The sequence below is a fragment of the Tyto alba genome, unplaced genomic scaffold, assembly GCF_018691265.1.
Source record: "Tyto alba isolate M040663 unplaced genomic scaffold, T.alba_DEE_v4.0 Super-Scaffold_10, whole genome shotgun sequence".
NCBI lineage: Eukaryota > Metazoa > Chordata > Aves > Strigiformes > Tytonidae > Tyto > Tyto alba.
The window spans coordinates 27,732,265-27,758,113 of record NW_024881262.1 but is presented as its reverse complement, the minus strand read 5'-3'; the positions used below and the strand labels follow the sequence as shown (position 1 = coordinate 27,758,113).

The 25,849-nt window shown below is 42.4% G+C and overlaps 1 protein-coding gene across 8 annotated transcripts in view; it reads right to left on the bottom strand.

Moving 5' to 3' along the window:
• The window catches only part of MAP3K13 (mitogen-activated protein kinase kinase kinase 13), a 79,901-nt gene that overhangs the window by 13,411 nt on the left and 40,641 nt on the right, over positions 1-25,849 (bottom strand). For 7 of the 8 annotated variants that reach the window (XM_042800810.1, XM_042800818.1, XM_042800830.1 and 4 more), the window contains 5 exons: positions 13,251-13,825; positions 5,844-6,027; positions 5,204-5,395; positions 4,231-4,389; positions 1,150-1,308 (listed from right to left, as the gene is read on the bottom strand). In XM_042800810.1, coding sequence (XP_042656744.1) covers positions 1,150-1,308; positions 4,231-4,389; positions 5,204-5,395; positions 5,844-6,027; positions 13,251-13,752 — 1,196 coding nt within the window. In that variant the 5' untranslated portion in view covers positions 13,753-13,825. Of the gene's footprint in view, positions 1-1,149; positions 1,309-4,230; positions 4,390-5,203; positions 5,396-5,843; positions 6,028-13,250; positions 13,826-16,362; positions 16,384-25,849 lie in introns of those variants that run through there. The other variant, XM_042800844.1, reaches the window with a different exon arrangement.

The following is a 25,849-nucleotide window of genomic DNA, read 5'->3' as shown; positions in this document are numbered from 1 at the left end:
AGACCAGTACTCAAGCTTCAGGAGTGAACCCACCAGAGTTGCTGCTCAGGACAAAAAACAGCTTCTTCAGCCACCTCTTCCCCTACAAACCACCTACTCCCACTAGGTGGGGATACAAGTGTGTGTACTGGCTGTGCAGAGCTGCACAAACTTCTCCCTGCCTCCTGCAGCCGTGCGGAGCCGCATGGCCAGGCAGAGCACGTCTCAGCACAGATACAGCAATGGCATGATCTGCTGCAGAGCTCAGGGACAGCAGGGTCAACAGCCACTTGAAAAGATCCAGAGATTCTCTGGGCCTGGTTTTCCCTTTGTGCTGTTGAGAGGATGGCTGGGAAAACTCCTCGAGTGGGAAAATGTTGGAAGACCACTTATACTCTGTGTCAGGATGCAACTACAAAGACAAAGCATTAATGCATAACCCAGGACAAAGAATTTCAACTCTAATCTGTCATGTGGAGGAAACTGGAAACGTTTTCTGTACCTATACCTATAAATTCCTGGTTTCACACAGAAAGCTCAAGTTTCTCTTTGTCCAGCTCAGAAGCCAGTCACATGCAAGGGATTTCAGAGTGAAGAACCACCTCCCTTCACTCTGGAGGCAGCCTCAAGAAATTTTACACCTACTTTCCTTCCAGCTCCTATTCTCTTCCCACAGAGCTACCTTCTATCATCTACTTTGCTACAACAAAGCAACCACCTCTGTGAAAGCTGCTGAAGATGGTCTTCATGCTGCCTGCTCCTGATTCACACTGGATAGGCAACTCATGGGTAACTGCCACCCTTCTGGGGCTCCCATCAAGCTCTACTCCCCCACTTCTCTCCTGCTTAACTCCTTCCCCCTCACTAGTCCATCTCACAGTGTCTGCCCACTCCCTTCCCTGCCCCATCCACCCAGCAAACCAGACAGGTTGTCTCCTACTTCCTCTAAGTTCCAAATGTTCCTATGGGGCCCAGGCCTGCTGCCACAAGGAAGCACAATCTAAAATGTAAAAACTTATTGTTCTTGTGACAAGTACGAGAGTGTTTAAGAGCCCTCTGCTCCGGGCTCAACACTCCCACCCTGACTCTAGTTTCATTGGTTTTACTGGGAGTCTGGCAAGAGCTGGGAGCCAGCCCTAGGTCTGTGCAGTGTGAGGTTCAGGCTCTTACCAGGTCTGCTTCATGAGAATTTTGAAGCCATCTGGGCAGGTGGAAGGGACAGGAAGGTGCAGGCTGTTACTGCCCACTCCCCAAATGATGGCTGAAGAGTCCACGTCCTTGTAGGGAATCTCTCCAGTAAGCAGTTCCCACAAAACTACCCCAAACGACCTGATGAAGAAATAAACCAGGATAAAAGCTTCTGTGTTAATTCAATTTAACAGACACATCTGGAGCTTGTAAAAAACAGTTTGGCAAAACAGGAGAATAGGTATGTCCAATCTGAAATTTCAAGTAGGTGCAATAGTGTTTGCATACTAGTTTTAAACCAAGAATAGCTATTTCATCCACCAGGTAACTCTTCCTCTTCTAGCCCAGTACTGGGCTGAACACCAAACCACACTAGTTTTCACTCACCCTTTCCTATTTCTTCGTGAGATTTTAAAAATCCTGAAATCACATTTTCTGTATAGATTAAAGCTTACTCTTGTTAAATGTAAAGGAACATTGCCTTTTCCAAGACAAACTTTTGACTGTTCTTATCAGTAAGAATAGATCATGTACTACTAAACAGACAGAACTGCTAAGTGTCTTACAGAGACAACACAACAAAGATTTTGTGGTTTTTTTTACATTTCATTTAACTGTTTTTTTCCCCTAGCCAGAAGCTCCCTCTACTGTTATGTGTACTCCCAGGTAAGAGTTTCATAGCTTTGAGACCCAGAGCTACAACTACTGCAACATAGAAATTAAGAAGCAGATACAATATCTAGTATCAAAAGCACATGCAGTCTCATCTGATACTTCTTTTGTGATGAAGAAAGGAAGGCTAAAGAAAAAATTATTTAAGAGAACTCTGCCTGGAGAAGAACCTCCTATTACAAGAACTGAAAGATATAGGTAAGAAAACTCACTTTGCTTCTCTTCCTTAGTGAAATGATCAGTAAGGGCCAAAATCTTAATTTATAACAGCAAACATTTATTTACAATCTTCATCCAATAAAACACCAAAGAAATAACAAACCAGTCAATACAGAGGTAAACAAAATGCTGCCGAGAACCAACACTAGTCTTACTACACACTAACAACCAGGCTGCAATATGACGTAAGGTACAACCATCTCAATTCCAACCCCAGACATGGCATGCCTTATCTGCATGCCCCATCCACCTGTGGAACACTGACCCTGCCAAGCTTGCTGGCAAGTCAAACTAAGTGAAAAGTAAAAAACGTGTTTCTGGCTTGTACAAATATCAAGTTGTTTTTATTAAGTACAGAAGAACATCTAAGGGACAAACTGCCTGGGTCTGAACAACCATCAGTCAGAAAACAGAACTTCATGTGGAAAATGCTGCGCTTTCAAAGCCCATTGGCTTCAAACCAAAAGAAGCAGAATTTGAATATTTTTTCCCTCAAAACTTTTTTTCCGTGGGCTGCAGGAAAGCAGGGATCCAGGTGGTTGGACAAACTACCAGGAAACCCCATCTGGTTTCAGCTTTGTTATGATTAAGAACTGACAAAGGATTTTCAAGACTCCTGATAAGATTATAGATTTTTTTTTTTTTTTTAGCATGCTGATAAAGATGAGAGAGAGCAGACCTATAAGCAGCTTAGGAACTGTTCTCATTTATTGTCCGCATTCACAAACAAGACTTTTACTCAACTTGGGAGAGGAATGGATGTCAACGAGGAGTTCGAGTAATCATCACTGCAGCAGACTCAAGAGGAACTTGCACCAAAAGAGCAACATTTCTAAGTCACTGAGGAAAGAAGTAAAGGAGTGCCCACAGTCCCCAGCAGAGCTAGAAGCTGCTTTATATTGGATGTGATGCTCCAACACAATATTCCTGAACCTAAGCCACTCTGAAGGACAGAAAGCTGAGGGTGGAAATCCAGTACCATGCCTCCCCATGAACCTGTGATTCAAAGGGAGAAGATCAGAAGACAAATGGCGAGTGTATTTTCTTTCCAAAACAACCCAAAAGTTTCTCCTAGAAGAGCTGGCTATGCTATGGCCTGCTATATCCACACAAAATGACCATACAAAACACTGTGGGCACAAGAAGAGCTGTACACTGCAGATTACAAGACCTTTCCTTTTCCTACAGGAAATCTTGACTTCAAGTCATGACCCAGCTCCGAGCTAAAACACCACGAGCAGCAGGCTGCTGTCTTGACTCCACTCGTACTCTGAACCACCCGTGGCTTCGACCCCCAGCTTCATGCTGCCTAAAGGAGGCGACAGCATTTGAAGCTGAAAAGACCACATGAAGGAAAATTCATCCTGGCTGTAAAGCAGGGAGAAGGGCATTTGTCCTAGCTACTGACATTTCATATGCAGAAATAACAAGGCAGAAACAGAGATGCAGCTCCCTTCAGGGTCCTGAAATCTGTGGAGAGGCATCTTAAAGGAGCTTCAAGGCTGAGTTCTCTCTCAAGCATTTTTAATAGCACAGAGATCTGAACTTCTCCTTGTGCTCCTTTGGACACAGAGTACATTTCACATGGGGTGAAAACAGGTGCTCAAAACTCTTACGGTATATCCTGATTTCCTTCCTCTTGGATCCAGGGTTAGATTCTCTGGACTATAATCCTGTGGCTGTCCATGTAACAGCCAAGACCAGTATGCAGAAAGCAAAAGGTGGTCAGACCCTTCAAGCTAGCTGCGGCCTCCTTCCAGCTCAGGCATGGCCCTGAGGAGGGTAGAAAGCGAGAAAAAATACCCTGGCTGCAGAAGTTGCTGAGGGAGCCCTGAACACCAGGAGTGGAAGAAAACTCTGGCCTGAATAATGACCCAGGGAAGAACTGTTGCATTTAATTACTGCAAGACATAAATAGTCTGTACTAAGTCTCATTAGGTATCTTCATATCTCAGCACACAGCTTTTACACATGTATGTCATTTCTCTTTCCATTATAGCCCATGGTTCAGTACCAAAGTTCAGGGGACTGGCAGATGGAGAAAGGAATAGTCCACCACAGAGCAAACTATCCCCATGCCTAGAATGGGACAAAAGTGCTGAATATGCAAAGTGCTGGGAAACCAAGTGGGCAAACAGAAGGTGAAGATACTTAAACATTAAAACTACTCACCAGATATCCACCTTTTCAGAGACAGGCTCATTGCGTATCACCTCTGGGGCCATCCAAGCCACAGTTCCCGCAAAAGACATTTTGGTACTTTTATCACTGAGTTCTTTAGATGTACCAAAATCTGAAATTTTTACTGCATCTGTGTGTGTAACTAAAACGCTGGAAAGAGAAAAAGAGGGGGAAAAAAAAATTTTAAAAAATCAGTATTCTTCAATTTTTCTTGTACCACAACAGCCACTGGGAATAAACCCCTTCTTAATCAACACAAACAGTTGTTGAGGCCACGCTGTTCACAACTTGTAGCACAAGTGAAAATGATTATGTATATTCACCAATGAAAGCACTCGCTTTCTTTGGGGCGGTTGCGTTTTGTGTCTCCAATGCATTTCTAAATGCTACAAGTCAAAAAATCAATCCTGATAAAATTGCAAACTAACAAGTCACTGAAGATTCATTGTATCTGGGAATGTTTCAAAATTTTAGTAAAGCTGTACTTTAAACTGTGCTGTAAATCGCCTAAAAGTATTATCTTAACTCACTGTCACGGTCATGTCACAGGCTAAAGAAGTGATAAACACCTAGACAATAAGAATATAAGCAGCCAGACAGTTTTAATCAGAAAGCAACAGAGAAATGAGAAAGATGCATTCCAGAAAATCAGGGAAATAATGAAAGAACAAATAAGAAGGAAAAAAGCAGAAAGCAACAAAATATCCCACTTTCAAAAAGGACCAGACACCATCAAATATTTCCTGACCGCTATTTATCCAGTAAAATACTGGTACAATTTGCAGTCTTGTTAAACTGCAGCACAGGAGGGGAGCACCAACAAGTTTCATTAGTTTAACTCTCATTAGTTTTGAGTCAGCGTGGAAAAAAAAATAATGGGACTTTTGACCTAACTTTAAACTATTCCTCAAGAGGAAAAAAAGACAACCACGACTGGGAGATGTTTAAGTAGCTAGAGACTCACTTTGGTGACTTGAGGTCTCGATGGATGATTTTGTGAAGGTGCAGATAATTCATCCCACTTGCAATCCCCGTGGACCAATCCACAAGCAGCCGAGGGGTGACTTTCCGTCCTGCTCGCAGGACTTCGTAGAGCTGTCCATGTGCACAGTACTCCATGATAATACAGTAGCACGGGGCTTGAGTGCAAACTCCCCTGTCAAAGAAAACACAGCTAGGATCAGTAGAGGAAGAGTGCCAGACCAACTCTCAAAGGTGGCAGTCAAGGGGCAGGAGTGTAACCTATTTTCTCTGGCTGGGCAAGGCTCTGCTAACAGCTCTCCTTCCTGAACGGGAAAGGGAATGTTTCCTGCATGCTCTGGGCAGGAGGAACTTCATTTGTGACACGGGTGGATTTCCTTCAACTGCCACACCTGCAGATCTGTAGGTGTTCTATGAGCCCACATGCAAAGTGCAGCAGTGGGTGAGAATGGTGTCCACAGCTTTGTTTTCACAAGGGTGTATGGCAATTTGAGAGGAAGGATGACCGCCCATTTTGTCCTACAAGCAGCTCAGTTCCTGGATTTTAAAAACTTGGTCAGGGTACATAAGCAAATGGCTCTTCCCTGGATAAAGGTACGTTTCTAACAAGTTTCACAACCTACTTGAACGCAATGATGTTAGGATGCTTGAGTTTCCTCAAGTGCTTGATATCCGTTTCATTCTGATCTCTCACTTTCTTGATGGCCACCTCCTCTGCCCGGAATTTGCCCAGGAAGACAGCTCCCTGCGCACCGCTGCCCAGCCACTGCAGCTCCGAGATCTCCTCAAACGGGACCTCCCAGGTATCTAGGCACAGGCAAGCAAAGGGGATAACGTAAAAGATCAAGACCACAAAAATGTTACCCTGTAAGATCACAACAGGACAGCACCTCCCACCTGCCTTGCTAAAAATCTCCAGGTGGACTTTTCTGGAGGTAGGAGATGGCATCTTCTCCCGGTACCGGCACAGCTGAGGGCACACACCGCACATGCTCAGCCCCAGCATCCCCCACACCCAGCCCCGCTCCCCCATCAGCCACCTCCAGCCTGTTCCTTCCTATCCTCCCAGATGTTTTTTCAGCAGAGCTCACCACCGCAGCTAACCACTCGGGCAAGCCGCTTCCACTTCACAGCTGCTTTGCAGGCAGCAGTTTAACACACCAGGGACACTGGACTGGCAGTTTAGGGAGGAGGTCCTCTACTCTAAAATTGACTGGTGATGGTATCTCTCATAAACTACATGATTGCATTGAAAAGCATAGAGGAGAAGAAACATTCAACATTGATAACTGCCAAAAAAAAGAAAAAAAAAGGTTCCCCCCCCACCGAAACAGGATAAAAATAAGAAATAAAAGGGGAAGTCAGAGGTGGCAGGTTGTAAAATGCAAACCAGTAACCTCCCAATACAAAGCGCTTCACCACCACCATTAGGCACAGAAGCAGGTCTTTCCCACACCAACATTGTGTATATCAGTGTCAAACAGGCAAAAAACTCTTAAGGGATTCCTCCTCATCCGCGTGCATCTTGTAGGGATACTGCCGGAGCAGTCCAGTAGCACTATATAAACTGTTTCAAGACAGTGGTACCCATCAGAACAGAAAGCTTTGTTGTCTGTGAGTCACCTTGAAATTACCTTAACATTCTACAAACGGCAAGATAAAAGGCAGGCAATAATTTATTTACTGTAACTCAATAAAAATCTAAGTTTAGAGAGCAAATTATTTAGCAGCAAAACCAACAAGTAACCCACTGATTTCTGAAGTAAAAGAAAGCCACATCTGTACAGATCCCTATTTTGGATTACTACAAAGACATGGTTTCTTTCATCCAGCCTCCAAACCACAGGGGTGTTCCCAGGGCAGCAACTGGGATTATGCAAAAGAGTTCATTTTAGATATTGTCACCACTGATGGGAAAGTTAAATACCCAAACTGTCTCTGGACTGATCCTGATTCAAATCTTTCCCTCAAATCACCGCCGCAGCAGTCAGACACTAGCTGGATGTCTCCTGCCGAATGGCTGCTCTCCAGGCACGGCCACGGAAAACCAGCTCCCACCCGGAACCAGACCCCAGCGCTCGTTCTGCTCACTGAACTAGAAAAAAAAGCACTGTTAATCTACAGCAAAAATGTCCTTCGACTCGGCAGGGCAAAGTTCAGTCCTCAGCACATGTTTCTTCACAGACACAAGTCTGTTTTTCATACTGATATATCCTCTTGCAACTTTATGTTGTACAAAAATATTAAGGCAGCACATGCAGCTCTCAACTGAAATAAATGCACTATAACTGAGCAACCCCACTAACCTTGGATTTGCTGCAGATGATCCCTATCCTCAATTTTCACGAATGCAATGATGCTGTGAAGGTGATACTGCCTGCCAGCAAATGTGTCCTTTGGTACTGAATGCCCGTCCATGTAAGAACCTAACAGTCACTGATGCATGAAATGTGCTGTGACCACTATCTTGACCACAGGACATTCAAGTATTTTAAAATAATAAGCATTCTTCTTCACCAAACTACTTGAGCAATTTCTTGTCAAAATATTTATAACCGGTATTTAATTCGTCAGATATTTAGATGTTAAAAGACAGTTTTTAAATAAGGAAAATAAGGAAATTTATAAATAAATTGAGAAGATCTGTGTTTCTATTTATTTCACAAAAGCACTGCTTCTGAAATGAATTGGCAATTACAATTGATTATTGTGTTTGTCGATGAACAGTATTTTTACGTAGGCAATGCTGAAACTGTTCTGTTGTACTGAAGTAGCTGTTTCTTGACATGTGAGAAGACTGCCTTTCCTGTACAAGGCATGCAACATTGTCATTTGTTTCCCTGAAGCACCCAAAGTTTGTGAGCAGTCATGGGTATCTATATTGCTATCACTGCTATCACCTAGGAGCCCGAATTTTCTCTTAATATTATCTATTAACTTCCGCAATGGCAAAGGCAGAGAGAGATTGTAAACAAAGTACGGAAAAGTTGATGCGCTTCCTCCTGCAAAGTCATCTCATGTTTAATTGGTCAGACAACATATCCTTTCCCATATCCCGCTTGCACCCTGACCATCAAGGGCATGAGCCAGGGAAGAGGTTTCAGTGTAGCAACAATCAGTCAAATATCCTACATCTTTGGGAATTTCAAGAAGAAATTGAAAAAGAGACAAACTGTATGTAACATATACTGCAACAATAAGACAATAATAATAATAACAATAACAACAACAACTTTCACTGTACAGGAGCATGGTACTACGTTTCAAGACAGCCAGAATCAGCAATTAATTTGGCTCCTATAACGTATGAAGCGCTGAAAATCTTCCCAAAGAAAATGATGCTGGTGGAGAAGAGCACCGGGCTACGTTCAATTGAAAACAAGGATTTGTTAGCATTAGTGGTGCAAGCCTGTACTTTCTACTACAATCCAAACCCACCAATTAAAAAATACACCTAAATTACGCTGTGCATGTGCTCCCTACAGCTCCCTGGGCCCACCCTTGAGGACAACAGGCTGACAAGGGTCAGTATTACAAAGTTAGTCGTCTCAGTTCTGCAGAGAGGTGACAGGCAAAGCTGCAAAGGAGAGGACCAAACACCCTGCCAGCTGAATCAGCTGGAAGTTGAGGCTACACAGATCCCCCGGACAGCAGGTTATAAAGCTCTCCCCACTGCCTGTACAGCCCCCCCCCCCCGAACAGCCCACAAAACCCTGGCGCAAAGAACGGTGAATTACGGCTGTCCCAGCTACAGCACATCTACACAGCAGGTACAATGAGAAACACGGCATGCAAACGGTGATGACAAGATCTCTGTCATCTCAACCAACCGCCTGAAACAGAAGACGACTTGTATAAACCAGCTGCAAGAACTTGGGTGCGTGGCTATGATGACTAGCCATAGTTAAGTCAAAGTGCCTGTCCAGAAGAAAAACACCTCAGGCGATCAACAGGGTGGCTAGGAAACACATCTGGACATACTAAGCAAGACTCGACTGGACTGCCAGCCTTGTTCAAAAAGTCCATTAACATTGCTTGGCTAAACATCCTTTGAGATTGCCCAGGCTTCAGGGCTTGCTACAGCTCTCCTAGCGCTCCCCCTCCTCCTCCAGCAGAAGAGAGACAAAGATATCTCCTACCAGGATGGAGCAGTTTTTATTCCAGACTCTTCTGGGCCTAAAGAAGCCTGTAGGATGCTTCCCCTAAATAAATTAAAGTGTAATAGCAGCAGGAATTACGCAAGAGCTTGCGTTTCTAAGGTGATTAAGAACCATTTGAGTAGAATGATGGGAATCTGTTTCCCATGGGGAAGAAATGCAGGAGCAGCCTGAGCCATTGAGTCAATGTATTTGAAGCAAATTTTTGCCATTTGCCAGCACTGGCTGCTCGCCAGCACTGGCATTATGACAAGAAGCATCTCTGGTTTACAAAAAAATACCCACAAACACAAGCACACTTCGTAAAGCACCTTGCTCTCCAGGTTTACACAAAAATGCACACAATGACAGTAAACACGTAACTTGTGAAAGGGAAGGTGAAAGCACCTCCTGAAAACAGATTCTTAATCCAAAGGAAATGGCTCAGAAGTCTAATGAGTCTGTAGAAAACACAAATGAGTCTTAATATGAAGTGTTAGATTCCCAATAATCCAAATTAAACAACTGGTAAACACAAATTAAAGAACTAAGTATATCTCCCTGAAAGCATTCACCAACAGCCTTTAGAAATCAGGGTAAACGACTAGAAAAACAGAGTCAGGAGTGATTTTATGGGTCAAAAATACTTAAGCCTCAAATAATCAACTGGCAGCCACTGAGCAACACGACAGCAAACGGTCCCTGCAGGAGTGACAATCAGCAGACCACCCTGCAGCAACTCCCAGCTGATCAAAGCTCTGCCCAGCACGGGGTCCTCAAGGGAAGCACAGAAACACACTCCTCTTGATGACCATCTCAGATGTTGGGAAGGAAACTCAAGGAGTAATTTCAATGAGAAGATAATGTGGAATCATGTAAAAGTTGTTCTTACCTTTTCCCCCACTCACCATGTCATGAGCCAAGGCTTCGCAAGCAATATGGACTCAAGTATCAGACATTTGCAAAGGGCATGAAATCTGTTTATATTTCACTACTTGCAACTACACCACAACACCACCACATCCTAGAGTTTGGGCCTGCAGGAGATCCAAAGCAGGCGAGCAGGGGTGCTGGTGAGCAGCAAAAAGTACTAGGAAGCATCTGCAGGTAATGAAGTCCCCCATGGCTGCAGGACCAAACTGGACTCCTACTCCAGTTGTTGATGCAGCCCAACACAAAGGATTGCTCCCGGATAAGGCTTAAAGTAGTTGTTTCACGAAGAGGGGAAAAAATCATCTGCATGGATCTGTGGCACCAGCCCAAAGCTGTAAATAAGTGCCCAGGGGAATGAAAGGCCACTACAAGCCTCTCTCTACTGCTGAAAGAGCCAGAGACATTGCTAAAACAGCCAGAGACATTTCCTCAGCCTGTCTTTGCCAAGCACACAGCACTTGCACAAGCACAAACCTTGCATCCTCTGTGTTCCTGCTAAAAGACAGCAAAAATAAAAGCAATCACATACATCAGTTATGAAACTGCTGGCTTATATGTAGCTGATGAAATGCACACAGAGAAGATTTCCTGGTAGCAAGAAGCAAGAATGAGATCATCTGGAAAACAGAACATGAATATTCTGACAAAATCCTCAAGTTTTAGCACAGAAACAGTTTAAAAAGGTTTACCCTTGGATAATAGAAGCGTACTATTGCCATCAGAGAACTGTCCAACGGATCAGCTCCAGAGAAAAAAAAAAAAAAAAAAAAAAACAAAAAAAAAAACCCACCAACACAAAAAACCCAAACAAACAAAAACCCCAAAAGTTTCTTTTCACTGTCGTTTATGATGGTGAAGACATTGAAGATGCAGCTAAGCCACACAGGCCACATATATCAGATAGCAATTAATCTTCAGCCCTACCACATCTGTAGCCATTACTAAACTGCCCTTTTAGGAAGGGCCAAATGCCAATGGCAAACTGCAAAGCACCCGTGAATCTATGGCTCTGAACATGCTCATGACACCGAGAACAGCAAGATACTTCTGTGCATACGAAGAAGAGCTCTATGTGCACCCCCCAAACACAACGCTCTCAGCTGCTCATTTTCATTAGTTAGCGCTTCAATCTTTTTTATTAGTGACTTTCACACAAAAGAAAATGTCCCCTGTGGGCCATGAAAGCACGTATTAAACTGTAGTCTCCAATGCATCTGCTGCCCCAATTATATGTGAAATACGATCTGCTTGCCGCACAGGTATCTTTCCTGAAGCGACCCATCTGAGCTTACAGGCACACGACAGCTCGGCAGCTCTCGGTGATGAGAAAAGTCTGACCTGGTGAGATAGCGCTCGTATGGGATAGTCACAGAATTGCTGGAAGCAGGCAATGTAACTCCCCATCTGTGTCCTTTCCTTGGAAAGTTTCAGCTTCGCTTAAAAACAGCGAGCATCCAAACCAAAGAAGCGTAACACGGACACACTGACACCATGCCTCCTTCGAATGTTATCCGACTGCTCGAAAGCCGCTTTTCCTTCACAAAGGAGGCTCCCCAGCCAGGCTCAGTCTCTTCCAAAACTTGCCGCGTCCATCTCCACATATTGTGCAATCACCCCTACAGAGTTAATTCCCCAAAGAACTTTCAGTCACCTCTTCTATTTATACTCAACCATGTGTGGCCTACTGAGTTTACAACATGCAGACAGAACCAAGTCTGCCAAAGGATTTCAAAGACAAGTAAATTCTTGCTGAGCACACAGGTCTGATAGACAAGAGGCTGCTGCTTAGGTGGCACCTGGCATTCTGCAGTGCAGTGGTGGATTTACCTGCCCGGAGTTATGAACTGGAAACAACTGCCTCTAGGCAGTCTAGGAAGAAGGAGTAAGCTTATTTCAAGGCAGACTGACCCAACGTGTTAACAGCTCTGTTCCCTCATATGAGGAACTGTTCCCCAACCCAACTCTGGGGCTTAGATACGAACCGCTCAGATGGGTTTTCTGACCACTTACATTTGTCTATGCCAGAAAACCGTTCGATTGCTACTGAGTCATGATCACAGCAATACAGGAGACTTCTACCCCATGGTACAGTACAGTGGCCAGGCTGTTCCCATTTTCGATAAGCCTCAACCATTTCAGCTCCTTAATTCTAATGACAGATTGTTCTTTTCCCATCTGCCACCTCCCTCCCCCTGTGCTAGGGGAGAAATTAGACACCAAAGGCAGAGCATACTCTGCTCTTCAGCTTTCTGTAACCTCTAAAGATAGATGTACACAACTGACTGAGACATTACTTATTCCCAAACTACATATTTTTTCATACATACATATCTCTGTATGTATATACACACTCTTATACATTTATACTTCTAAATGAAAGAGATATAAACATTAAAGGACGTATTTATAGAGAGATAAGTACTGAATGATATTGTAAAGAAAAAAATTATCACTGAACAAAAAGACGTAAAAGTTCATGTAATATGCCCACAGAGAAGCATTACTTCTGCTATTTGGTGGTCAACCGAAGACAGCCTTCACAAACACATACAGGAGTAGAAATGCCTCTGTCAATGTTTTTCACGTGGCATGATGAAAAAAATACCCATGCTTATGTTTTCTGCCATGAAAAAACTGCAGAAATTAACAGTTGGTACAATCTCTGTGCTCAACACAATTCTTTCCGATCCTCACTTACATATATACTTGGTTCAGATTCAGACCCTGTCGCAACAGTCCAAGGCATGGATCAGAACAGGCAATTGTTTGACTCCATCACGAGCTGCCTTTGCTACAAATGACAGCTGTTGGCTGTACAGTGCAGGATTTCTCTTTGCAAACCCACAATAGGGCTGCACGAGACAAAAATGGTCACATGGAAATCTTGGAAAAAGCCCTGGTCTGCTTTCCTCATCTTCACACATTCCCAATAAAGCAATAAAGGTTTGATTCCCTACTTACCTTGCTGTTGCAGTTTGTAGTCTGTGGAGTATGCCTTGCCTATGATGTTCCACACAGGCCTCAGACAACCGAAAAGTCCCTCAAGAAACCCACCGCTCCCACTGCCCGATCTGTTGAACTGGACTTTAACATCATCCGCCCCACTGTTGCTCTCTCCATCCATAGTGTTCCTGTTGCCCTGAGGAATGGCCGTTTCAGACTCATCCTGCTCTCGCAGCTGCAGCACGCTGTTCTCAAATTGGTCCCTAGAGTCCTCGCTGATGCTGGTCAGCACTGCTGCAGTGACCGGGCTGCTCATGTTTTCGACGAGGTCTGCCTGCAGCAAGCCCTTCTCACGCACATCCTCTATGAGCTCAGGGGACGGGTGGTTTCCAGTAGGTGCATGTTCATCATGTAACCTACTAAAGTCTTTATCTTCACAGAAAGCTTTGCCAATTGAGTTTGGAGAGGAAGACAAGCTCAGGCGCTCCTGAGTACTGGCCATGATGCCGTGAGTGTGCATCAAGGAGATGGTCTGAGTAGGTACTTAAAGAATTAGTACAACACAATTCAGATGTGACACATGGACCCAGTACCTGAAATGAGAAGAAAAGAACAACTTTCAAATTTTTATTTATGTATTTTCACTACATGCACTTTCAGAGAGGTGAGCTGATAATTAACTAGACATTCCAGACAACCGCTGATACTTAGTAAACAATTACTGCCCTAAAAGCAGCAAATAAATTATTCCAACAGAAACTCCACTCACGCAGTACTCTCAGTAACCTACTGCAGGAATTGCCCAGTAAACAAACACGACAAGTTTTAAACAAAAGCCTAAAGGTCAAAATCATGAAAGACTTTTTGCAGCAAAGAGCTGTTTCTTCATGGTTACTATAGCATTTATCAGATTGAAGCTGACCCCCAGGTGTTTCCCAGAACAGGTATGGTTTGAGCCCAGTCACTGTTTCTGGGTCTGGCACAGCCCACAAGCTCAGGATTTCTCTGCAAACCCTTGAAACAAGGCATTAGAGAGAGAAAGCACAGTGATACAGGTGGCCTGAATGCACACAGGGATGGTTTGTAGCTGCTCCCTCAGAGCCCCACCGAGTTATGACCATCCTGGTCCTTTAGTTGAATCCTTTCAAGTTCAATGTAGCAAGATACATTGCATTTTCTAACCACATACATGTCACCCTCATAAACAACTAATACTTGAAGAGCTTCACAGGAGCAGTATATCCTCCTCACTGATCTCCCTCCTTCCACAAGCCCGAAAAGCATCTCCCCCCACTGCTCTGCTTTCTCCCTGCTGAAGTTCCTGTAGGTTACATATAAATCCAGAGCCGGTGCCCCTTTTTAAAAGTCCCCCATCTCTTGCTACATGCTCCACTGAAAAACCCTTTTTTCCACAGTCCGGTGTAGCGCCACCCTTCTACAGAGCTGGGCCGACAGCCGGGGGTTGCTCTGTGAGAGCTGCCTGCTGCCAAAGCATTTTTCTGGGGCAGAGCCACTTCCAAAACATAAGTCTCTAACTTTCCACCAGAAGTAATTAAGGGCATTCAGCCTGTAACACAGAACAAAGTCCCATTTTAAATTCCACATAAAGTTGGCGGGGGTGGGGGGAATGGCATTAACAGAAACTGTTTTGTGAAAAAGTAAGATCAGTTACGCTGAGTGCAAAGTCCCGGCCTCTGCAAACAGCCACTGGAAGGAAGAAAGAGGTGGCCAGGTAGCACACAGCCAATCGAAAGGGAACAGCTCAGTCCCAGAACTTCTCAAGATGAGGTCATTACAGAAACGAGATAAGACCTTCAGCCTGGTGTATGAAAAGCTCATGCCACTCTCCAACAGCAGAGGCAGCAAATGGGAACAGCCAGAAGCCTGTTTTACATCCCTGTATTTCTACCTGATCACACGGGCTATGCATAAAAGGTTGATTAGAAGAACATTATTTAAGTTGTAAACTTCATTCTTTAAAAGAAAGCAAAATAGCAAGTGAGTCAAAACCTGCAGCACAGCCCATACTAGTAAAGGAGCTGAATTAGACAAGCTCAAGAGTTGGTTATTCCTGACCTACCTGTGACCACCTTTCCAATGACCGATTCCCCAGCACGAGAAGCTGTACGGTGACTGTGGCAGTACTACTAATACTAGCTGTTATATGATCACAGATTTTTGTTGTCGATATAGAGAAGAAAAGGGAATAGTATCAGACTTGAACAGAATTTCAGAAAAATACCAAAACAACTCCAATTTAGCATTCCTGGGCACTGCCTCTGCTCATTTCCAAAAGCCTGAGAGAGACAAGTGATTCTTTAAGCAAAAGCAAAGGGTGACCAGTGTTCCTACAGAGAAATCTGCTTTTCCTAACATAGCATAGTAAGCAATGTAAATAAAACATCAGTCAGTTTTACCTGCAAGAAACCCTAGAGTAAGAGCCAAAGCACAAATTTGAGGTAACAGTGTCCCAAAATATCTCAAATTTAAACAATGGGAAGTGCATTAAGGATTAAATCGGCCTTGGAGGATAAAATTGTGTTGCTATTATGTGACTCTCAGAGTACACTACTATAGTCTAGGATTTTGCTTTTACCTTCCTATGCAGTTTTCTGACTTTGAGATGCTTGATTGTACAGAAGTAACAGAGAAAGAACAGCTTTTCCTGTATATATTTCATATTTTTCTGGTTTCTAAATGGATTATCAGCATCATCCTTGACTCTTCCTCTCCCCGTGCATTTCTCAGTATTGCCTGGAAAGTTAAGACTCTCTCATCCTGCTGCTGAAGCATCACAACATGTATAGATTATGTTGCTAATAGCTACTAGACCACCCTGACTCTCAGTTCAATTCTACTCTGGTATTATTTGCGTTAGAGACACCTGCAGCCTCCCACCACTATCGAGGCTCAATACAGCAGACAGTGCAAGTGTACACAGAGAATCCCTTTTTTTGATCTCAATAAAAAGATGAAGTTCAGGCCTATTGGCTGCAAAGAACCTCTGGAAGTTATCAGGTCCAGCCTCCCTCCCACTTGCAGTAGGGCTATCACAACACAGCTCAGCTGTGACTACAGTAACCCAGCCAAAAACAACCCCCCAGATTCGAGGACATCAGGTCTGTCTTACCAGATCAAATTGCCTTCTCTGAGATTTAGAAGTTTCATATTCATCTTCAGTGCCCTGCCATCTTATATGCTTCACAGGGAGAGGAGGCATGCAAAAGTTACAAAATTATTTTCAAACTGGCATGATACAGCCTTATTTAGGTACTTACATAAGCAGCCTGATTTTTCAGAGGTGTAGTGAACTCATTGTTTTGAGAGCATGAGATGGCAGCATTTATTTTAAAACAACTTCTTACCAAGTCAGTTTGTAAAATGGTCCCGATACATTGGCAGGTGGTAGAAGGCATTTTCTGCCACCATGCATCAATCCTGACTTGTTGGGAAAATTAATTTTTTTAATTATCTTATATTGCAGTAAAATTTGTAATGTGAAGCCTCTTCCCTTGGCAAAATTTGATTTAACACAGACAAATTAGGTTTTCTTTGACCTTGCCATCTCTTCTAACAAGGGATTCAGAGCATTTTTCAAGCTTTATTGTCATGCCTCTCCTATTCTTTTGGTCAGAGTACCAAAGATATGGCTGAGATTATTCATGTTCAACTCTTCCCAATAAAAGAAAACTTAGTTTTATTCAATGCAGAGAAAAACATTTTCTTGAAAGTTTGAAGTTTCATTATATATAGACTGTTTGCCATTTGGGATGTTTATGATCTGCATGTGCCTCCTTAACTTTTACAGTGAAGAGCATAGCCAAGTAGCGTTCTGTTTCTATCTTAGTGATGCTCCTGCTGTAGCAGTCTTCAAGTCAAAAGCTGAAAGCTCTGTGTGTGTAGGAGGACTGTGTGCATATTTAAGATACCCATATTTCATGAAGTGCTGCTGCAAAAGCAGATTTCAAGGCAGACCCTCTGATTTGAACTATTTTGATGAGTTCACGCACTCTGCAGCTAACATTTATTTTACATCTTATAAGGAAATTTGAGGCTCAGTATAATTTTGCATGATCACTTCTTGCAAATGACTCCATTTCCAGGCAAAATCCCACCGTGCTCAGACAAAAGGAGCACAAAGTGCACCTCTTCTGGGAAGAGTGATACTGCACCTCAATACATCCGACAGCCCAAACTGCAGTTTAAAACTATCAGAAAACAGTTTACCTGAATCAGCACCAGCCAGAGTGAGTGAATCAGTTACCACAAGGCATGCTCTCACGTTGCCTGATACTGTGTCCACTCCTGGAAACATCCATCTAGTTAAGTGTCCTCACATACACAGAGCAACCAAATCACACCACTGCCTACACAAGCCCAGTATTTATGAGTGTGTCAAAGCAATGGTCAGGTTTGAAGACATGGTAGAGTTAAACAAATGCCTTGCATGGACCATAATGGAAGTTTCTCCTTTAAAGAGCTGTGCTAAAAATAGAGTAGCAAATCACAATTCCAGATACAGCACACAGACAAAATGTTAATATGCTGTAAAGGTTGTGTAAGTACAAAGCAGTAACTGCTCAGTTTCCTAACAGCACAAATGACTGGTAATATTAAGTTAGCTTCCTTGAAGCACTATTTCCTATATTACCCAGTCAAGCATATTCGACACTTGCACTTCCAATATACAAAGGAAATAAAAGCAACAGTCTGATCCGTGTTTAAGGGCTGAAAAAGAGCAGCTGGCAGAAACTGGCTGGCTGATACGTGGCAAGTATCAGGGACAGAAGAGATTCCTGTCCAGACCACTACTTGTATCCAAGCCCTGGAGTTCCCTTGCTTTTTCCCGGTACTCAGGGTGGTTTCTGCCTGGCTATGTTAGGTACAGCAAGGTAACTACACCTTTCTGCACTGGTAACACGACTGCAATTTACATGTGTATCATCTCAAAACTATTGCAACACTCCTGGCTTGGGACAGTATTTCAAAATGTTCTATAATCTAATAAAAATACAAAAAGCAGACTTATAAAGTATAATTATCTTGGTACACATATCTTGCATCTGAGTTGTCCTGCCCCTTGTGATTCTCTCTCAATCTCTACACAGAAATTTTATAACAGGTTGATACACAGTCCTCTCCCATCCCTTGACCTTCCACGCTGTACAACTTCAGCACAGGAAAGCTCTGTGAGTTGCTGAGTTGGCAAGTACCAGAGCTTTGACTGTCACTTCTGACCTTTGGGTTTTGAAAATCATGTGATTTTATTACACAGAATTCCAATAAACTTTTCACCTTCCTGGTCTCCTGGTGAGGAAAATGCTGTATGAGTGGATGAAATACTCCTCTTATGATATTCTTTTATGGTTTTACATTACTTGGAGTATATGCTTGTGTTTTGCATGGTTGTTTTTAATAGAAACTGCAATAGCAGATTTATTAATAGAGAACGAGTTACATATCAACAAAATGCAACTTCTTTGTTTTCAAGGCTTTTGTTTTGGGCTGTTTTTTTTTTTTTTCAGTGTCATTATTCAGAGGGAGGAACTGCAAATAAACATATCCTGAAGCTTCACTCAGAATGGCTCTGCCTTTCTTTCCCTTCTCCAGGGAAAATAAAAAAAAAAAAAAAAAAAAAAAAGCAGCTCTATTTTGTTAGGTTTCCAAAGAAGAAACTACACTATTAAGGCAGCCCATATTAAGTTGGTGCAGTCTAGCCCAAATTATGGACAAATTTTTAAGCTAACTATGGAGTAGCCTAAGGCAAAAGCTTGGCTTGTTTTAAGCAATCCATCTCTTTCCTGAGACACACCACTCTTTCAAGGAAGCATGTTTCTTCCACATCACAACATACACATGACTACTCATACCCACATGAATGCTCAGCCACAATCCAGCCTTGTTTTTAAATATTAAAATTATGACATTGCCAAAACATAATTAATCTCTGATAAAACAATTGAAAATTCTTCATCTGACCCACTTGAGATTTTCTGTCACTGCAACAGCTCTGAACACATTTACGCACGTACCCTGTCCTGGTTTCGGCTGGCATAGAGTTAATTTTCTTCCTAGTAGCTGGTATAGTGCTGCGCTTCAGCCTCGGTGTGAGAATGATGTTGATAACACACTGATGTTTTAGGTGTTGCTAAGTAGCACTTAGGATAAGTTAAGGATTTTTCAGCTTCCTATTCTCTGCCAGTGAGGAGATGCACAAGAAACTGGGATGGAGCATGGCCAGCGCAGCTGACCCCAACTAGCCAAAAGGCTATTCCATACCACAGGACATCTTGCCCAGTATATAAACTGGGGAGAGTTGGCTGGGAGGGGCCGATCGCTGCTGAGGCATCGGTCAGCAGGTGGTGAGCAATTGCATTGTGCATCACTTGTCTTTTCTTGGGTTTTATTTTTCTCCCTTTTTTTGCTATATTTATTTTCATTACTACTACTATTATTATTATTGTGTTTTATTTCAGCCATTAAACCATTCTTATCTCAACCCATGAGTTTTACTTTTTTCTTTCAATTCTCCTCCCCATCTCACTGTGCGGGGAAGGACTTTGCAAGGGACTGTGTGGTGCTTAGTTGACGGCTGGGGTTAAACCACGACAACCCTAACTCACTCTACAAGGAAACAGAAGATTCATCTGGAAAAACCGAAGTGTTGCAACACTGGCTTTTTTGTGCTTTAACCTGTTCTTTCTGGTTGTCAGATAAATAGTACCCTACTGCTGTACCTCCTGTAGAATACTGACTGGAATATATACTCTTAGTTCCCTTCCCCAATAAATATTTGGATGCCACCTCAAGAGAAGACAGCTAACTTTTGCAGACACCATAATCATCACCTGAGCTATGTGGTAGCAATTGGTTAGGGCTCATAACTATCATGAAAATTCTAAAATGTTAAGAGAATATTCTGACATAGCCATGAGCATTAGGCACACAAGACCACAGATATGTAACTATGCTGTATGTAGCTATGTCCATACTATCACAGCTGAAACTTGAACTCCCGTGGCTGCTGATTTATGTTAACCTTTATTCAATATATTCAGTCTATCCTAAAACAGCAACATACCATTTTTGACAAAAGTGATTTTACAGTTGTAATACGCTTTTGTCTGTCGTTGTATCAGTGAGAAAGAGAACTCTGTCTAGCTTTCTGGTCTGAACCCTTTCTGACCATGACAAAAATAGTATAGTGTGCCAGCCAAGAAATATTCAGAATGGCTGAATTCAAGCTCTGTGCATAAAGCCAGCTGGAGGTTTGCTATGCACCTTATACATTCCAACCAAGCCTGTCAGAGTAGAAATAAGTGGCACCTAGACTACAGCATAAGAAACCATAGCACACCAAAATGACAGGTTCACTTACCCCCATTTCCTGCCTCCAAAACCCAAGAAAAGTATTTTCAGGTAGCGAAACCTCGCCAGTGCAGTGCCACCCAGCTCCCCATGGTCTGCAGCTCACTGTGATTTTATAAACTATCTCATCCTCCATTCTGCTCTACCTTCTCATTCACCATATGAAAGCTGCTCTGTACCTTTGATCACCTCTCTGTATCACCTTAGAGTTGGAGACCACAGACAGAATCCCCAGTGTGGGCACACCACAGAAATGTACAATGGCGTAATGATCATTTTTGTTCTTTGTTGCTTTCCTAAATATTCCTCTAATGCTATCCAGTGTCTAAGCATGCTTCAGGACACTGAGCTAACTTCCATGGGTCTCTTACAACCTTAAGATCTCCATTCTTGAGCACTAAAAGCCAGGTCAGAGCCTAATTTCTATGTACAGGATATTAAGATTAAATCGTATTCAATCAACACTAAATTTGACTGACATTTTATCATCCAAGTTCACAATAGCCTTCCAGTACTCTCTGAAATTGCCTTACTTGTTTATTATCCTGAACACCTTCTGTACTCTCACAGCCTAAGTGCTCCAGCTTTAGATTATTCCTAAATGATCTAGATAAGGGAAGAAAAGGTAGAAAAAGTATGAGAAGTGCAATCTCCAAAGCAGAGCCATATGACAACTCCTTTTAGAGAAAAATGTTTCAACATTACTGTCTATTTATTCCTACTCTTATTTCATATAATTTAAACAATCATTTCTCTGAGAGACAGGCGTCCCTGTTATTTTACAGGTGTTTAGTTTCTTTAAGAGTCTCTGGCAAGTAGTCTTGTTAAAATCCCAACAGATTGTATCAACCAGACCCCCTTTTCTGACATGCTCTTGACTCCTACAAAGAAATTTAATAGATTTCCAAGGCATTACTTCACCTTAAAAGAACTGTGTTGACTCTTATCCCCACATGAAATTTGTGCATCCGCACTAGCTCTCAGCATAGGAATGAATTTTTACCTCCACAAACACTAGGCAAATATTTAACTAGGAACTCCTTCAACATAAGGTCACAAATTTGTGGGGGATGAAGAAGTGGTGCTTGATTTGGAAAAAGAAATCAAACATTCACTTCTTTTTTTGGCACAAGGAACAAACAAAGCAAAAAAAAAAAAAAAAAATCATCCTTGTGAACAAGGCAGACAAAGAGCCAATCCACCCTCCCTTGTATTCAGGGAGACCTCTTCAGCTGATTTCAGTGGAAGCGAGATTGATTCCTGGTTCACCTGCTAACCAGATTTGCAAAGCACAGTTTGTGAAATAAGCAGCTTACATAACTGCATATTTTCAGCACTACATACATAGATGCTTCCTCTATCCTGTATAAGGTATTTTTGGATCCACTAAAATGCTACTGTGTTCTTCCAGGGCTTTGCATTCTTCTGCTCAGAAATTGCATAATCTGATGCCATAGGAAATAAGTAATGTTGCATAATGATTCTTATATTCAATGCAGGATTTTAGTACTACACGTTTCTGTTGCAAAGCAGCCTTTCTCTGTGCTTCTGAATTGAGGTCCTCCGTTTCTGAAGAAAGGATAATCTGTCAGCTCCCTGACTTTGGGGGGGTAACAAACCAAGCATCACCTTGTACCATATTGTTACAAGAATTTCACTTCAGAAAAATCGGTTTAACTTTGTATGCCCATTTGCTACTTCTGTTTTCCTTCACGCGGGTTGTTCGCATGTCTTGAGCTACATGCATACACCAAACACCAGAAGTTTCATATACAATGTTCCGACCTCTAATTGACCAGTGATATCCACAGGCTCATCAATACTATTGTAAAACATTTAGCTGATATGAAAGACAGACTGAATGCTGATTTGCTTTTCATACTACTGAATTACTATTGGAACATGTCTTAGATCAAAATTTAGAAGTGACCTTAAGTTACACTCTTCTCTTTCATCATTCCAGCTGTCTTCATAATATGAAACAACTTTTAAAACCCAGTCACAGATTTCAGGCTCTGCTCTACTCCTTTTCTCTTAATCCTTCAGAATTCTGCACTTGTTTCTTACCTCATTAAAGATCCATATTCTATTACTAAATAACAATAACAGATTAAAGGATTTAAATTCAAATATTTTACAACTACAAAAAACAGGAAAATCTCAAAGTTAAGCTCATAGATGCCTTACAGCCTCTTTGATTTTGCCACAAGAAGCCATTAAAATATTCCAGTACTACCAACAAACCTTATCTTGTAATTTTCCCCACTTACAGAACTGAAACATTGTATCTTCCTCCAAGGAGTAACATTAAGATTAATTAATGTTCGAAAGATCTTTGAGAATGAAGATCAATATCAAAGTGCTATTTTCAGCAATCCAGTGAATGAATCACACACTCACTTTAATTCATGTGAGGCATCAAACTCAGGTAAATTCACTCACACACTTGTTCTTATTTTTGTAGTAGATATGAATAATGCAATATTTGCAAAACGCAGTTGACATGTAAACACTATACACACAAACTTCTCAGCACTAACAGCTTACATGCTTCATATCCAGTATTAAAGCAACTAAAACAACTATTCGTGAAAGTACAAAAATTACTGGGGTATGTGCAATGCTCTGGCCTTAATCAACAGCACAGCAGGTACCAGCATGTGTGGACCTGATGGGCAGGGGACGCTTAAAATCCAGCCGACAGATCTCTCAGATGAGAAATGACAGTAGTAGTAAGTTGTATTTAGCAAGAACCATACACGAGCAAAGAGGATTACTCCTCGATAGAGGAGCAAGCACAATGACTTGCTCATGAGCCTCTATTAAGCCTGTATTACTGACACAGCATAAGGGGCTAGAGCAACATCCGAGAGGTGTGATCCTATTCTTAGGCCACCAGAGCTTTACATGATGGTAACGCGATCAACACAACGCGCAGTCACAGACTAAAGAACTGCAGAGGAGCCTCCGGAGGCCTGACATGACACGGGCCATATAGCACCTTGCGGAGACCCTCCAAAGCAGCACTCAGCCCCTTGCTTCGTCCCCGCTAGATCACTTTTTGGCTACAGCTGCTAGACCAACATTTGAGAATCTCCTGAGGCACATAAGGATGGTGAGGTCAGATTTTTCTGTGTTTTCAGCAGAAGAGTCACAGCTGTACAGCTGCATGACTGATCGTGGTATCCTCCAGCAGGTAACAGAAGGCTGGGGACAAGAAAGGACAAACATCCTAGGAATGAAGAAAACGTCCACACAGAGAGACCTCCATTCCTCAAACCCACTATGCTGGAAAAAGGCCAGCCTGCCACCCACACCCTGCCAGGACTTTCTCCTTCCTTCCCTTACAGCACCTCTCATACTGAGCTAGTGACTGCTCCAGAAGAAAGAGCACGAGCAACTACAGGTTCACCAGAGGATTATAAAACCTGCACACTTTACACAGAAAAATCTATTCTTCACCCTGGCCTACACCCAAGTGTTGCTAATGCCTTTGAACCCACTCCAACGACCGACTTTTCAGTTGAAGCTGTAAACAGGGAAAGAGGACAGAGGTCAAAATGCATGTTGAGTATTTATAGGGGTGGGAGTAAGTACACACAGTGTTTCTGCTCCCAGCCCACCTCAGTATTTCTGCCACAGCTGCCAACTTGCTATTCAATCCAAAATGGTATGTGTTTTAGGTGAAATATTTACTCCCCCCTCCCCAAGACATGAGAATGATTTGCTGTAATGTCACAAAACCAGCAGCCTACAAAAGCCTAAGTCTCTGCACAGGACATATTTACCAAAGAGGGATTAAAAATAAATTAAAAAAGAAAAGTCCCATAAACTGGCCAAGGGTTTGCTGAAGTACCAGACTCCTCTGAGGATGCAGAGGTAACATCTGCCTCTACTGACTCATTTTGATTCAGTTATGGCTGAGAAACTTACTCAAAGTTGTAAAAGCAGTAAGTCTGCTCCTGCCTTTCTCCAAACTCATCTCAGGTGAGAGCTTGGCAAAAATGCTCTATTCATGGCAAGGTTTGGGTGCCTTCCCCTGCTTCTCCTGCCCCCAAGGACCAGAGCTGAAGAGGAACCTGCAGGGATTTCAAATCTGTTCACACAATCATTGTCAGGCTTCTTCTATTTTTATATATAAAAGCTTTATTTAAGCACTCTGCCATTTTGAGGAGTCCTACTATTTGAAATCCACTTCACACATCTCAACTGCAGAAAGCCTGGAATGGGTACCAGATATGAAGAACTCCAGTCTAATCAGTCACCGTGTCACATTTGCTCTAAAAAAGTCATAAGAAAACAGGAAATACTGTAAAACCTTTCTTACCCTGCCACTGCTTAAAGCAGGGCCTTATTTTAATATCTCTTACCTATGAAGATTTTTCAAATAAATCGTTACTCAATTTTACGATCCACTGGAGATAAGCCACTTACCAAATCTTTACAATAGGAGACAAAAGAGGAAGGCTAAAAGTTGCAACCAGAAAAAAAACAACCCAAACATTTTTAAACACAAGTTCACAGATAGCTGAGAAGCGGTAAGAGTCCCTACCATTTTTCTGTGCTAAAAGTTATTCACTGATTCCAAGCACAGGGTCAAAATGAATGCCAGCTATAAATTTAACTATCGGGCAGCAAGGGACAAAGAGAAATCTGAATGATAGGAGCATTCTAGATCAAAGAATGAGACTGGAGGCCCAAAATACAGGAAACAAAACTGGTGTTAAAGCAAAACAAACAAAAAACCCCACTACCTCAAAATCATGATTTATTTGTTTTTCACAGCCAAAGTCTATTACAGAAACAGAGGTTCAAAGGGTTGTCTCTCTCTCGAGACAAAAACCTGCATACATTTGGGGGCACAACAAAAAGGATAGTACCAAACTCTTAAACCAATGACAACTTTAACCTCTGCATTCTAGGATATCCCAAGATGTCTGTGGCTACACACACGGCAGTTGCTGTGAAAAGTGCCCACATTCGCGAGTCAAACCAGCTGAACCTCTCTCTCATTTTACTCATCCATTTGGTTTTTATTTCAAATGTTTGCATCTTTTCTCCCTTAAAATTACCGATCAAAATATGTTCCTTCAGTTTCTTCTGTTGAACAGACTGCCTATTGATAAAATCAGTGTATCCAAACACATGGGCCTGATGTCATCTTTCTCCAGATCAACTTAAAATACCCAAATTTTCATTTACTTAAGCAAGACACGTGGCTTGATATGATTAAGCTATTGCAGAAACTA